The 13921-nt window shown below is 48.1% G+C and overlaps 1 protein-coding gene across 1 annotated transcript in view; it reads right to left on the reverse strand.

Annotated features, from left to right (window-relative positions):
• DDX56 (DEAD-box helicase 56) overlaps positions 1–13921 on the reverse strand; it is a 90448-nt gene that overhangs the window by 33534 nt on the left and 42993 nt on the right. Inside the window, exons 3-10 of the mRNA XM_063931911.1 lie at positions 12244–12398; positions 11990–12160; positions 10975–11065; positions 10059–10300; positions 9367–9501; positions 6994–7107; positions 6806–6900; positions 126–202 (exon numbers count right to left, since the gene is read on the reverse strand). Of these exons, the coding sequence (XP_063787981.1) occupies positions 126–202; positions 6806–6900; positions 6994–7107; positions 9367–9501; positions 10059–10300; positions 10975–11065; positions 11990–12160; positions 12244–12398 (1080 nt within the window). The remainder of the gene's footprint in view (positions 1–125; positions 203–6805; positions 6901–6993; positions 7108–9366; positions 9502–10058; positions 10301–10974; positions 11066–11989; positions 12161–12243; positions 12399–13921) is intronic.

A 13921-nucleotide genomic window follows, 5' to 3' on the forward strand; every position in this document is an offset into this window, starting at 1 on the left:
TACACAACGGTTTTCCATAAAGTACCCATATTATAAATATTTCTGTATTTCCAGCTAAACAAGCCCCACAGAACCAGAGAATGTTATGTTCTATAGATCATACAATTTTTTAACCTTATACTCACCCTACAGCGGTAACGGAACCCTTCCACCTCCTCCATGCGGAACCTGTAGGGACTCAGTACACACTCCTGGGCGGCACCTGTTGGAGGAACATCAGGAGTGGGGATTATATAATAGGTTCTGGGATTGCCGCTAAATGTAAATCAGTTTTAAGGCTAGTTTTTACTTATCACTGATTGCCGCTTTAAAGTTAGCGGCGACCTCGCCAATATCCCGCCGGTTCCCTAATCTCTGAACCTGTGACATAACTGCCATAAATATGCATGCTATATGCATATGAGCATTCAAAATATAGGGGGAGATTTATCAAATCTTGTAGAGATAAAGTGGAGAAGTTGCCTAATGCAACCAATAATCTTATAATAACTCTTTCAGGCCGAAGTCCCTACTCCAACCTGGGATACTGATCAGGGGTTGGAGCCAGGGCTCCAGATGTACTTATCGTTTCAGACCGGCGCCGAGACCTGGGTTATTCCCACAGGACACTTGGAGATGACATCATCTTCAAACGCTCCTGAGCCCGCCAATCAGCAGCCTTTTAGGCATGATCTGGGTCAAATGACACTGGTCACTTTCACACTGCAGCCGACTTGGGTCGGAGGCGGGAATAGCCCTGGTTGTGACCCGGGTCGTAGACTCAGGAAGGACCCGGGATGCACCACCTGACTCGACCCTTTCACACTGTGCCAGGACCCGGGTCATGCCAGCAATAACCCGGGTTCTCAGCTCAGTGTGGAAGGGGTACAACTTTTTTCTAGCAGACCTGACGCCTCTACTTTCTCTCTCTCCAAGATTTTATAAATCTCCTTCATAATCTTAATTACCAGTCAACCTGTTTGCTCACAAATAACACATACACAGCCTCAATAATTTGTCAAGGGACCAGGTTACAAAACAAAACAAAATAATAATTGTAGAAGAAGCTGTTGAATAAGATGGTGGTGAGGAGAGCACAGCAGAACACTTGCAATTACCATTGTGTTAAAGTACTGAACCATAATGGAGATTATTACTAAGATTTTCCTACACACTGTATGCTTCCTCTTGGCCCTACAACTATACAATTATAAAGGCTTATGCACGCACATATCTGGGGTATATGAAATATAATAGTTATCAGTAAAGGTGGCACGTTACCCAATATAATGCAAACCTAAAGATGTAAAAACGAGATTTATGGTAAGAACTTACCATTGTTAAATCTCTTTCTGCGAGGTACACTGGGCTCCACAGGGAATGACATTAGGGTGTAGAGTAGTATCTTGATCGGAGGCACCAACAGGCTCAAAGCTTTGACTGTTCTCAGAATGCCTAGCGCCGCCTCCTCTATAACCCCGCCTCCCTGCACAGGAGCTCAGATTTTGTTAACTAGTCCAATGCAGTAGCAGGCAAAAGAGATGACAACTGTTAGTAGCCACATACACCACACACTCACGTCAGGAGAGGGTGTCAGCAGCTAATGTCATACCAACCCAAAGAAGCTAAGTGCGTCAGGGTGGGCGCCCTGTGGAGCCCAGTGTACCTCGCAAAAGAGAGATTTAACAACGGTAAGTTCTTACCGTAAATCTCGTTTTCTGCTGCGGGGCACACTGAGCTCCACAGGGAATGACACTGAAGTCCTAAAGCAGTTCCTTATGGGAGGGGACGCACTGTAGCGGGCACAAGAACCTGGCGTCCAAAGGAAGCATTGTGGGAGGTGGAAGTATCAAAGGCATAGAACCTTAGGAACGTGTTCACTGAGGACCACGTAGCCGCCTTGCACAATTGTTCAAGGGTCGCACCACGGCGGGCCGCCAAAGAAGGTCTAACCGACCGAGTAGAATGGGCTTTGATGGTAGCAGGAGCTGGAAGGCCAGCCTGTACATAAGCATGTGCAATCACCATTCTAATCCATCTGGCCAGGGTCTGCTTGTGAGCAGGCCAGCCACGTTTGTGAAAACCAAACAGAACACAGAGAATCCGACTTCCTGATGGAGGCAGTTCTCTTCACATAGATACGGAGAGCCCGTACCACATCCAAAGACCGTTCTTTGGAAGACAAATCAGGAGAGGCAAAGACCGGAACCACAATCTCCTGACTAAGGTGGTAAGACGACACCACCTTCAGTAAATATCCGGGACGTGTTCTAAGAACCGCCCGATCACGGTGAAAAATCAGATATGGTGACCTAGAAGACAAGGCACCCAAATCCGACACCAGTCTAGCAGAGGCAATAGCCAGCAGAAACAATACCTTAAGAGAAAGCCACTTAAGGTCTGCAGAATCAAGAGGCTCAAACGGAGACCCTTGCAACGACTCCAGAACCACGACAAGTCCCAAGGAGCCACCGGCGGGACATAAGGAGGTTGAATCCACAACACACCCTGAGTGAACGTATGCACATCAGGTAAGGTGGCAATTTTTGTCTGAAACCAAACAGACAAGGCAGAAATATGAACCTTGATGGGAGGCAAGACGAAGGCCCAAGTCCAGGCCTTGTTGTAGAATGGCCAAAAGTTTGGCCATACTAAACTTGTAAGCGTCATGATTGTTAGATGCGCACCAAGCAAAGTAAGAATTCCAGACCCTATGATAAATCTGAGCAGAAGCCGGTTTCCAGGCCTTCAACATGGTTTGAATGACCGCCTCAGAAAATCCTCTGGCCCTTAAGACGGAAACTTCAAGAGCCACGCCGTCAAAGCCAACCGGGCTAAATCCCGATATACACAGAGGCCCTGAACGAGGAGATCTGGGCGCTGCAGAAGTAGAAGGGGACGCTCTATCGAGAGACCCTGAAGGTCTCAGAAACAATGCCGTCTGGGCCACTCTGGAGCGATCAGAAGTAGGATTCCTCCTTCTTGCTTGAACTTCCTTATTATTCTGGGCACGAGTGACACCGGAGGGAAAACGTATGGCAGTCGAAAGTTCCATGGTATTGCCAGGGCATCCACGAATGCTGCTTGAGGATCCCTTGTCCTTGCTCCGAAGACCGGAACCTTGTGATTGTGTCGAGACGCCATCAGGTCCACATCTGGAAGGCCCCACTTGTCCACGAGGAGTTGAAACACTTCTGGATGGAGGCTCCACTCTCCAGCGTGTACGTCCTGACGAATGAGAAAGTCCGCTTCCCAGTTTAGGACCCCCAGAATGAACACTGCCGATATGGATGGCAGGTGGCGTTCTGCCCACTGAAGAATCAGTGATACTTCCCTCATTGCCATGCGGCTTTGAGTGCAGTCTTGATGATTGATGTATGCCACCGTGGTGGCGTTGTCCGACTGTACTTGAACAGGTCTGTTCCGTATTAAATGCTGGGCCAAGTTCAATGAGTTGAACACCGCCCGCAATTCCAGAATGTTTATCGGGAGGAGAGACTCCAACTTGGTCCACCAACCCCTTGGCTCCAACACCGCGCCCCAACCCCTCAGACTGGCTTCCGTCGTCAGAAGGACCCAGTTGGAGATCCAGAAGGGACGACCCCTGCTCAATCGTTGGTCCTGAAGCCACTAGCTCAGTGACAGACGGACCTACGGAGACAATGAGATAATTTGAGACCTGATCCGGTGAGGCAAGCCGTCCCATTTGGCAAGAATCAGCCGCTGGAGAGGGCGGGAATGGAATTGAGCGTACTCCACTATGTCGAAAGCCGACACCATGAGACCTAGCACTTGCATTGCTGAATGTATCGGCACTTGCGGACGAGATAGGAAGAATCGAATCCTGTCCTGAAGCTTCAGGACTTTCTCCTGAGACAAGAACAACCGCTGGTTGTGAGTGTCCAACAACGCTCCCAGGTGCACCATGCTCTGAGCAGAGACCAGGGAGCATTTCTTCCAGTTGATGAGCCACCCCTGGGCTTGCAGAAACTGGATAGTCAGATCAAGATGATGTAGGAGAATCTCTGGGGAATTTGCCAGGATCAACAAGTCGTCCAAGTACGGTAGGATCCTGACCCCTTGACGGCGGAGTACAGCCGTCATTACCGCCATGACCTTGGTGAGGACTCGCGGAGCCGTGGTCAAACCAAAAGGTAACGCCCGAAGCTGGTAATGGAGGTTGCCAACCGCAAACCTCAGGTACTGCTGATGCGACACTGCAATGGGAATATGCAGGTAAGCATCATGTATGTCCAGTGAGACCATATAGTCCCCAGGCTCCAAGGCCAGAAAAATAGAGCGAAGAGTTTCCATACGAAACTTGGAGACCTTCACAAATTTGTTCAAGGACGTGATTGAAAATGGGCAGGGAAGACCCATTTGGTTTCGGGACTAGGAACAGCAGTGAATAGTATTCCTTGCCTATCTGAGCCAGAGGCACCTGTACTACCACTCCTGTGTCCAGGAGGGACTGTACCACCGAATGAAGAGTGTCTTTGCCTTCAGTGGTCTTCAACCATTCCTGGGTAAACCCTAGAAGTCGGCCCCCCACTCTGGGATCCCCCAGAGGGAGGCCCGCCCTGTCATGCAGCAGGCTTGTCAGTTTTGGAAGCAGGCTGACGGGCAGCCCAGGCCCGTTTGGGTTTGGGCTTATTGGGTTTGGAAGTGCGAACCTGTTTTGGGTATGCTTGATCTTTTGCTTTCCCTGAAGGACGAAAGGAGCAAAAGGAAGTACTCTTAGCCTTCGGCACCGAAGGAGCAGTACTAGGAAGACATGCTGTTTTAGCAGACGCTAAGTCAGCCACTATCTTGTGGAGGTATTCTCCGAAAAGAATGTCTCCTTTGAAGGGGAGTACCTCCAGGGTTTTCTTAGAGTCCATGTCCACAGACCAGGACCGTAACCAGAGAATTCGGCGAGCCAAAATGGACGTAGTAGAAGCTATGGCCGCTAGAATACCGGCATCAGAAGCCGCCTCTTTAATGTAATGAGACGCTGTAACAATATACGACAGGCATTGTCTAGCATGATCATAAGCATTGGAAGGCAACTCCGCCTCCAGCTCCTGAGCCCACTCTTCCACAGCTTCTGCAGCCTATGTTGCTGCACCGTTTAGGGTGTAGATTGCCTTCAAACAACCCTCCACACGCTTGTCCATTGGCTCTCTCAAGGACGTGACTGTAGTTACAGGCAGAGCTGAGGATACTACCAGCCGCTCCAATTACGAATCCACTGGTGGGGGTGTTTCCCAATTTTTACTAAGCTCCGCAGCGAGGGGGTAGCAAGCCAGCATCTTCTTGTGAGGCGTGAACTTCTTTCCTGGATTTTCCCAGGACTCCTGACGTTTAAACCTGTCCGGTTTCTTAGGGGCAGTGTCAGGCTCCGGTTCATCATCAACATGAAGAATGAGCCTGATAGCCTCTAACAAGTCAGGAACATCCACCTGCGAAACAACTTCCCCATCAGAAGCATCAGGATCAGAATCTGTGGGGTCCTGTAAAATGCACAGCGCTGACAGGCAGGTGGCTTTACAGAGGAGGATTTGCCCAAACAGTCCCAGGATCAGCTCCGCTTGCTATAATGGCATCCAAACGCTGACAGGGAGTGAGGGAAAGAGAGATATGCAACTCTGGGGTGGAAACATTTTACTCTAAATGGCACCCTGGGGCTACAGGTCAAAGCTTATCCCCCTGATGGACTTCATCACCGGGTACTGGGGGCTTAATAAAACTGTTTTATGAGAGAAAACAGACCTGTGCCCATTGCCCTGGTGGTCTAGTGGGGTCCCTGTACTACCACAGTGTCCTCGGCCGCGCGGGATCGCAATTTACAGCGGGTCCCGTCGAGGGGACCCCTTACCTCCTCACTGAGTGCGGCCACGCGATCCGGGAGAACAGCGGTCGTGTGTGTGACTAACTTGGAAGAAAACCGGAGCCTCCACTGTAGGTACCCGGCAACCAGGACGCGGGAGTGTACAGCGCCGTTGGGGGAGGTGATGGAGCTGCAGCAGGAGATGTCTGACTGACATCTTACACAGTCAGTGTCTCTGCTGCAGCCCTTGGAAGTCTTAAATATTCTTTAAAAGTTCTTTCACGGCTGCTGGAGCAGCCCCCCTGTTAAGTGCCTGCTTACTGCATGGGGGTGTGGATCATTAGATCGACAGTGTCTAGGTCATCAATGTTTAGGTCGACCACTATAGGTCGACAGGGTCAGAAGGTCGACATTAATTTTTTATGTTTTTTTGGTGTTGTTTTCTTCGTAGAGCGACCGGGAACCCCAATTAGTGCACCGTATCCCCTCGCATGGCTCGCCATGCTTCGGGCAAGGTGCCTCGCTTCGCTCGGCACAGATTACCGTTCCAATCGTAGTCCACGTGGATTGTTGAATATGAAAAAGTAAAAAAAAAAAAAGATTGTTTAAAAAAAAAAAAAAACTCATGTCAACCTTTTGACCTGTCGACCTAGCACATGTCGACCTTCTAATCCTATCGACCTAGTGACTGTCGACCTATAGTGGTCGACCTAAATATTGTCGACCTAGACACTATCTTCAGACCGGATCCCTTGCATGGCACCAACTACAAAACTGAGCTCCTGTGCACAGAGGCGGGGTTATAGAGGAGGCAACGCTAGGCATTCTGGGAACAGTCAAAGCTTTGAGCCTGTTGGTGCCTGGGATCAAGAGCCTACTCTAACACCCCAATGTCATTCCCAGTGGAGCCCAGTGTACCCCACAGCAGAAATTGGGCTTTTCATTATAGGATTAAGTGTGAAGAAAGGAGAATAAGAACAGTACACTAGGATAATGCAAGTTCTGCTTCATACTAACCTCCACCTAGCGCCTCCTCTATGTCTGTCAGCAGGGGGAGCTCTGTGTGTGCTACAAACGTAAGAACCACACCTGGGTTATTAGCACGGGCTGTCCTGAAATAAGAAGGATTAATAAGACGAGGGAAAGAAAGGTAGAGGGAACAGGAGATGAAGGCCAGTAGCCTGTGTAAGCTGCATTATACATACCTTCCAGCACGGTGAATATAGGAGTCAACAGACTGGGGGAAGTCAAAGTTTAACACTGTAGAAACGTTTTGGAAGTCTATTCCCCGGGACACGCCGTACTCACTGTCCTGACCTCTGAGAAGACAGATTAAGTTGCTGAGAAGGAGACAATGCGTACAGGAACACTAAACGCAACGTACAAGTCAGCTAATATGAATGAGCTACTGACAACATTTACTATTATACTTAATGGGAGGCATTTCCTCAGACTTCATGTCAGTAATCGCATTTACGGGTACAAGCAATCAGCCAGCTCTAGCCACAGTGGGGAGAAAATGAGTGATGATAAAAGAATAGCTTCCAGCAGATATATTTACACTAACAATATCATAGTCCGGTTATGGTATTAGATGCGCATGGCAGAGGTAAGGTTAGATGCAGTGCGAGAATAGGAACAGCAGTCAAGAGGGCGGGCGGGTTAGAGACGGGATGTAGAACATGTACAGTGTAAAAATAGGAACAGCAGAGAGGAGGGCAGGACAGGATAGAACCAGGATGAAGCCATGTGCAGTGTGAGACTAGGAACAGCAGAGAGGAGGGCAGGACAGGATAGAACCAGGATATAGCCATGAGCAGCTTGAGACTAGGAACAGCAGAGAGGAGGGCAGGACAGGATAGAACCAGGATATAGCCATGAGCAGCTTGAGACTAGGAACAGCAGAGAGGAGGGCAGGACAGGATAAAACCAGGATGTAGCCATGTGCAGCGTGAGACTAGGAACAGCAGAGAGGAGGGCAGGACAGGATAGAACCAGGATGTAGCCATGTGCAGCGTGAGACTAGGAACAGCAGAGAGGAGGGCAGGACAGGATAGAACCAGGATGTAGCCATGTGCAGCATGAGACTAGGAACAGCAGAGAGGAGGGCAGGACAGGATAGAACCAGGATGTAGCCATGTGCAGCGTGAGACTAGGAACGGCAGAGAGGAGGGCAGGACAGGATAGAACCAGGATGTAGCCATGTGCAGCGTGAGACTAGGAACAGCAGAGAGGAGGGCAGGACAGGATAGAACCAGGATGAAGCCATGTGCAGTGTGAGACTAGGAACAGCAGAGATGAGGACAGGATAGAACCAGGATATAGCCATGAGCAGCTTGAGACTAGGAACAGCAGAGAGGAGGGCAGGACAGGATAGAACCAGGATATAGCCATGAGCAGCTTGAGACTAGGAACAGCAGAGAGGAGGGTAGGACAGGATAAAACCAGGATGTAGCCATGTGCAGCGTGAGACTAGGAACAGCAGAGAGGAGGGTAGGACAGGATAGAACCAGGATGTAGCCATGTGCAGCGTGAGACTAGGAACAGCAGAGAGGAGGGCAGGACAGGATAGAACCAGGATGTAGCCATGTGCAGCATGAGACTAGGAACAGCAGAGAGGAGGGCAGGACAGGATAGAACCAGGATGTAGCCATGTGCAGCGTGAGACTAGGAACGGCAGAGAGGAGGGCAGGACAGGATAGAACCAGGATGTAGCCATGTGCAGCGTGAGACTAGGAACAGAGAAGAGGGCAGGACAGGATAGAACCAGGATGTAGCCATGTGCAGCATGAGACTAGGAACAGCAGAGAGGAGGGCAGGACAGTATAGAACCAGGATATAGCCATGAGCAGCTTGAGACTAGGAACAGCAGAGAGGAGGGCAGGACAGGATAGAGACAGAAACCTCCCGTGGAGCAGAAGGACATAGAACATTTGTGGTGTGGGAATAGAAACAGCAGAGAGGAGGGCAGGACAGGACAGAGACGGGATGTACTTTAACTAAAGGGCCCCATGCACTTATGCGACCACGTCGCAGGTGATCACCCCGGCAGCCTCCGGGTGGGCAGGATCGCCCAAGATACATCGTATGCTGTCCTTTTGCATACAATGTATCTTTGGCAATCCCAGCCATGCCCCCAGGTCGGACCTGATTGAATGTGCAGCGCATTCAATCTGGAGGATCCGATCCGATGCTCATGGGAACGCGCATCGGATCGGAAACACCTCCAAAATGCCCGATTTCATCCGATATATCGGGCCGAATGCCTGAAATCGGGCATTATCGCCCTAGTGTATGGGGCCCTTTAGGTGTGAGACTAGGAACAGTAGAGAGGAGGGCAGTACAGGATAGAACCAGGATGTAGCCACGTGCAGTGTGATAATAAGAACAGCAGAGCGGAGTGCAGGACAGGATAGAGACGGGATGTAGAACATATGTAGTGTGATAAAAGGAACAGTAGGTAGGAGGATAGGATAGAGACAGGATGTAAAGGGAGCAGTGTGAGAACAGGAGCAGCAGAGCAGCCAGGAAAGGATAGAGATGAGGATGATGCATGAAGAATAGGATTTATTTCTCACTTTTCTCCTCTTCCTCCCTTTTTCTTGCCAGCCGACTTCTTTCCCTTCTTTTCAGCTGGGTCAGATAACGATTGTTCATCCGTTGCAATAATGTAATCATAGAAGCCCTGGTTAAACTGTGCAATGATGTGACACCTGCAGGACAAAAACACCAAATGACATTACTTTGGTAACTACACCATCATAATGAAGAAAAAGACTTCTTAGACACTCATGAAATAGTCTTGAAATAAATAAGTTCATCCAAAAATGACATTCGTGAAATTAAGTAAGTCAGTCACAACAGGTCACACACCAGGGTGAGGTACATGCACAAAAGTGCATGACAGCTTGATACCTAAAAGTTGGCTATAAATCATAAGTATTACAATTGTATTTCTATTTCACTCTCACAATGACGCAATTTTTCAACTTTCATGTATTTAGCGAGACACTGGGCTGATAGTGTATGTGTGTACACAACATCTGGCACTGGCCACACACACACACGCACACACACACCCCACCCCTCTGGTCACAGCTCTTCAGCTTCTCACAATAGGCCCTTGGATCATTTTCAGTCCCCGGCCCATGTGGCCCTTAATCTGGTGCTGATGGCACTAGTGCCAATACGCTAGCCTGACACAGAATGACCATACAAAGTTTGTTTTATAATCTTCTGAAAGGAGCGTGTGGTGGAATATGGGTCTCACCTAGACTGCACCGGCAGCTCCGAGTTTAGCACACAGGCTGGGATACTAAACTGCTCCAGGAACAGTTTCAACCGATAACTCCTCTCCACATTATTCACAAATATGATGGTTTTGCCACGGATGAGGGAAAGTTTAAGCAAAGTATAGAGCAAAAGGAACTTGTCTTCCTCCTCACACTGAATCTGGTACTGCGTGAGTTGGGAGCTGTCGGGCAACTGTGACTCCTCCAACTTCAGGGTGACCTGGGGAGGAAAGAGAACACGGTGACTGATAAACTAGCAATGGTCAGTAGCGCACACAAACACTGAGGTTACTCGCTTCCACAAATCTCATTTACTAGCGTCTGCACACGGGAAACCCAGACTGCAAAACGAGTGAAAGCAGCAGCACTGACTCAGCTATCCTAATCATCGGCTGAGTCTGCCATGTCCCTGACATGCACAGTAAAATAGTAGAGAGGTAAGAGAGTCCTCTGAAATAACAAGATGGAGACAGTAAGATGAATGTAAAATAAAGACTTATGCAGACAGAAAGTCAATCGTCGACTTTAGCAACATGGAACAGTTGCTGTTGAACTACAAGTACCAGACCCCCTTAAGCTGGTAGGGGATGCAGGGATATGTAGCTCAATGCCAACTATAAATATTAAATAAATATTCATATGTTTAACACCTCTCATCTAATGAAGATACCGTAGGACTTACAGCAAAAGATCAGGAATGTCAGAGGTATTGGAATTCCTATGTCTGACGCATTCCCATTGCAGGTGATGGTCATAATTCAGCCCGCTCCTCATGTCCTGTCTAATGTGAATAACCCCATGTGCAATGACATAAGGACTCAGCGGATTATACTGATTGCTAATATAGAAGACTCAGTTTACACGTAACTGAATAACGCACAAAATACAACTCACTGGATTGTGCAGAACAAGCTCCTTTAGCGCCTGGACGTCCTCGTTGAATGTGGCCGACATGAGGAAAGACTGGAAAATCTTGGGGAGTTGGCTAAAAGTGTAAGAGAAACAGTATAACTCAGCACATCTGCACTCTCGTCTGTTCTAATAGACCAAGGCTGCCCCCCCAAACCGGTCATTCCTTCTGCAGATTCTTTATTTATTTTAAAATTAAGCAGAATTAATCGAGTTTTCAGAGACATCAAAAATAAAAAGAGAAGTAATACAAACAGGTTGCATGCAAAGTATCAATTAAAGTCAGAGTAGGCATAAAATCCAGTAACACCGGTTAGGAAAGAATAATAGAACAGTATAGTACATAATGGTAAACATATAATACATACCAGCAAATATAATGGGTTGGGATCAGATGACCGGCGGTAAGAATCCCTTGCAGTCAGCATACAGACGACGATATCCTGGCCGCGAGGATGCCAGCAGGAGGGCGAGTGCAACAAAACTCCTTGCAGGCTAGCTGCACTCGCCACAGATTCTATTCCCAATCTATGGGTGTCGTGGACACCCACAAGTGGGAATAGCTCTGGGCCTCCTGCTGGCCGGAATCCCAGCGACGGTATGCTGACCGCCATGATGCTGACCGCCGGTCACCTGACTACATCCCAATATAACAATGAGGGAAGATGAGCTACTATATACAGGCTGCTGTATCTGAGGGGTATAGCGCCAACCAAAGGAGGACACCTAGCATAGGCGGAGTTGAGCCATATAGAGCAAATACAGTCAAATTTAGATTCAGCACCTCTGGCCAGATGCACACATTATTCATGCTCAAGAGAGGCATCAACCAGGGAGAGCCATGTGTCATATATGGGCTGTTTTTATTTTTAAAATAGTTTCAAGCCCACAAACACAGTTAGCAAGGCTGCTTTTATCCTATTCATGTTTAACACACTACAGGACGCAGTCATACTGCTCCAAGTTCCTTTACCTGTTTGCCCAGAGCCATTGTACTCACCACAGCAAACTCTTCAAATCTTCTTCAAACCCAAAGGAGAAGACAAGGTCGGCCTCGTCGATGACCAAAGCTTGGAGGGTATCGCGAACACACAGTGTCTGTTGCTTCATGTGAACCAGTGCTCGAGATGGCGTACCGACCACAATGTCTGGTTTTTCCATTAGTATTGGTCTGAAGAAGGAAGATACCCTTTTAATATGTAAGCCTCAAATTCTGTGGAGGATTCAGATTATTAGTCCATCTATAACACTTACCTCTGAGCAGAAATGTCTGCCTGGCCAGATATGTCTGCCACTCTGACGTCACGGGCACAGTAGGTGGTCAGCTGCCGAACCATTTGGTGAACCTGGTGGCCAAGTTCCTTGGTAGGTACCAGAATTAGAACCTGGACGGCCTGTTCAGAAACGGACTGAGAAAGAGGGGAGAGAGGTCTACATAAATAAAAGCAAAGGATATATGAAGGGAAAATTGTCACTGTCGCTTGCAAAAATAGGATTTTAATACCTACCGGTAAATCCTTTTCTCTTAGTCCATAGAGGATGCTGGGGACTCCAAAAGGACCATGGGGTATAGACGGGATCCGCAGGAGACATGGGCACACTATAAGACTTTGAATGGGTGTGAACTGGCTCCTCCCTCTATGCCCCTTCTCCAGACCTCAGTTATAGGAACTGTGCCCAGAGGAGACGAACATTTCAAGGAAAAGGATTTTGGTAAATTAAGGGTGAGATACATACCAGCTCACACCACAACACATTGTACAACATGACATTTAATTAAACCCAGTTAACAGTGTGAACTAAAACAGATCAGCAACAGCCTGACCCCTACCAAACACAACCTTGTGTTAGTTAAGCAATAACTATATACAAGTACTGCAGATAGAGTCCGCACTGGGACGGGCGCCCAGCATCCTCTACGGACTAAGAGAAAAGGATTTACCGGTAGGTATTAAAATCCTATTTTCTCCTTCGTCCTAGAGGATGCTGGGGACTCCAAAAGGACCATGGGGTTTATACCAAAGCAATTGTGAAACATGCAATATCATAAGAGAGCGCTAGATACTGATCATTACTATATAAACATTTTATTCAATCACATAAAATAAAAGCATAAAAAATGCAATGCATATTTTCATAAAAGAATTATTCTCACTGCTGATATTTATTTACACGCTGCCATATATTGTATCCCAATTGTATATTGCACAGATGTCCACATCCAAAAGACCAGTGTGGCTGGTTCGCTCCAAAGCAAATTATAAAGTCCCAATTTGTTTTAGGGAATCTGAATGGTGTTCACTAGATGGTAAGTGTTCAACTGTATATACGATGGGCGCTATGCTAATACCTCCCCCGACCGCCAAACAATTTTGTGCTCACCACTTATTCCTTAGAGCAGCCTTTCCCAACCACGGTCCTCAAGGCACACTAACAGTGCATGTTTTAGTGATATCCAGGCTTCAGCACAGGTGACTTAATTAGTAGCTAATTTATTTTGATTTAACCATCTGTGCTGCAGCCTGGATATCACTAAAACCTGCACTGTTGGTGTGCCTTGAGGACCGTGGTTGGGAAAGCCTGCCTTAGAGTCTCATGTGAGGCTGGCTGTCAGCATGCGGAATCCGTTGTGGTTGGTGGGAGCGGCGGTGTTCTATTCAGTTCACTGGGGAGGGAGGGCGCCATTCGTAGCTGCAGAATTCAGGCATTTTGCCGTGTGCTGGAGTCCGGACTGTGGTGCTGTGCTTGTGTAGATCTCAGGGAAACCTTCTGATGAAACCGTGGTTTGATTTTCACGGAGAAACATGTTAAGGACATCTCCCGCTGCTCTTTTTCCCTGAGATCTACACAAGCACAGCACCACAGTCCGGACTCCAGCACACGGCAAACTGCCTGAATTCTGCAGCTACGAACGGCGCCCTCCCTCCCCGGT

The sequence above is a fragment of the Pseudophryne corroboree genome, chromosome 6 (assembly GCF_028390025.1).
Source record: "Pseudophryne corroboree isolate aPseCor3 chromosome 6, aPseCor3.hap2, whole genome shotgun sequence".
Classification (NCBI taxonomy): domain Eukaryota; kingdom Metazoa; phylum Chordata; class Amphibia; order Anura; family Myobatrachidae; genus Pseudophryne; species Pseudophryne corroboree.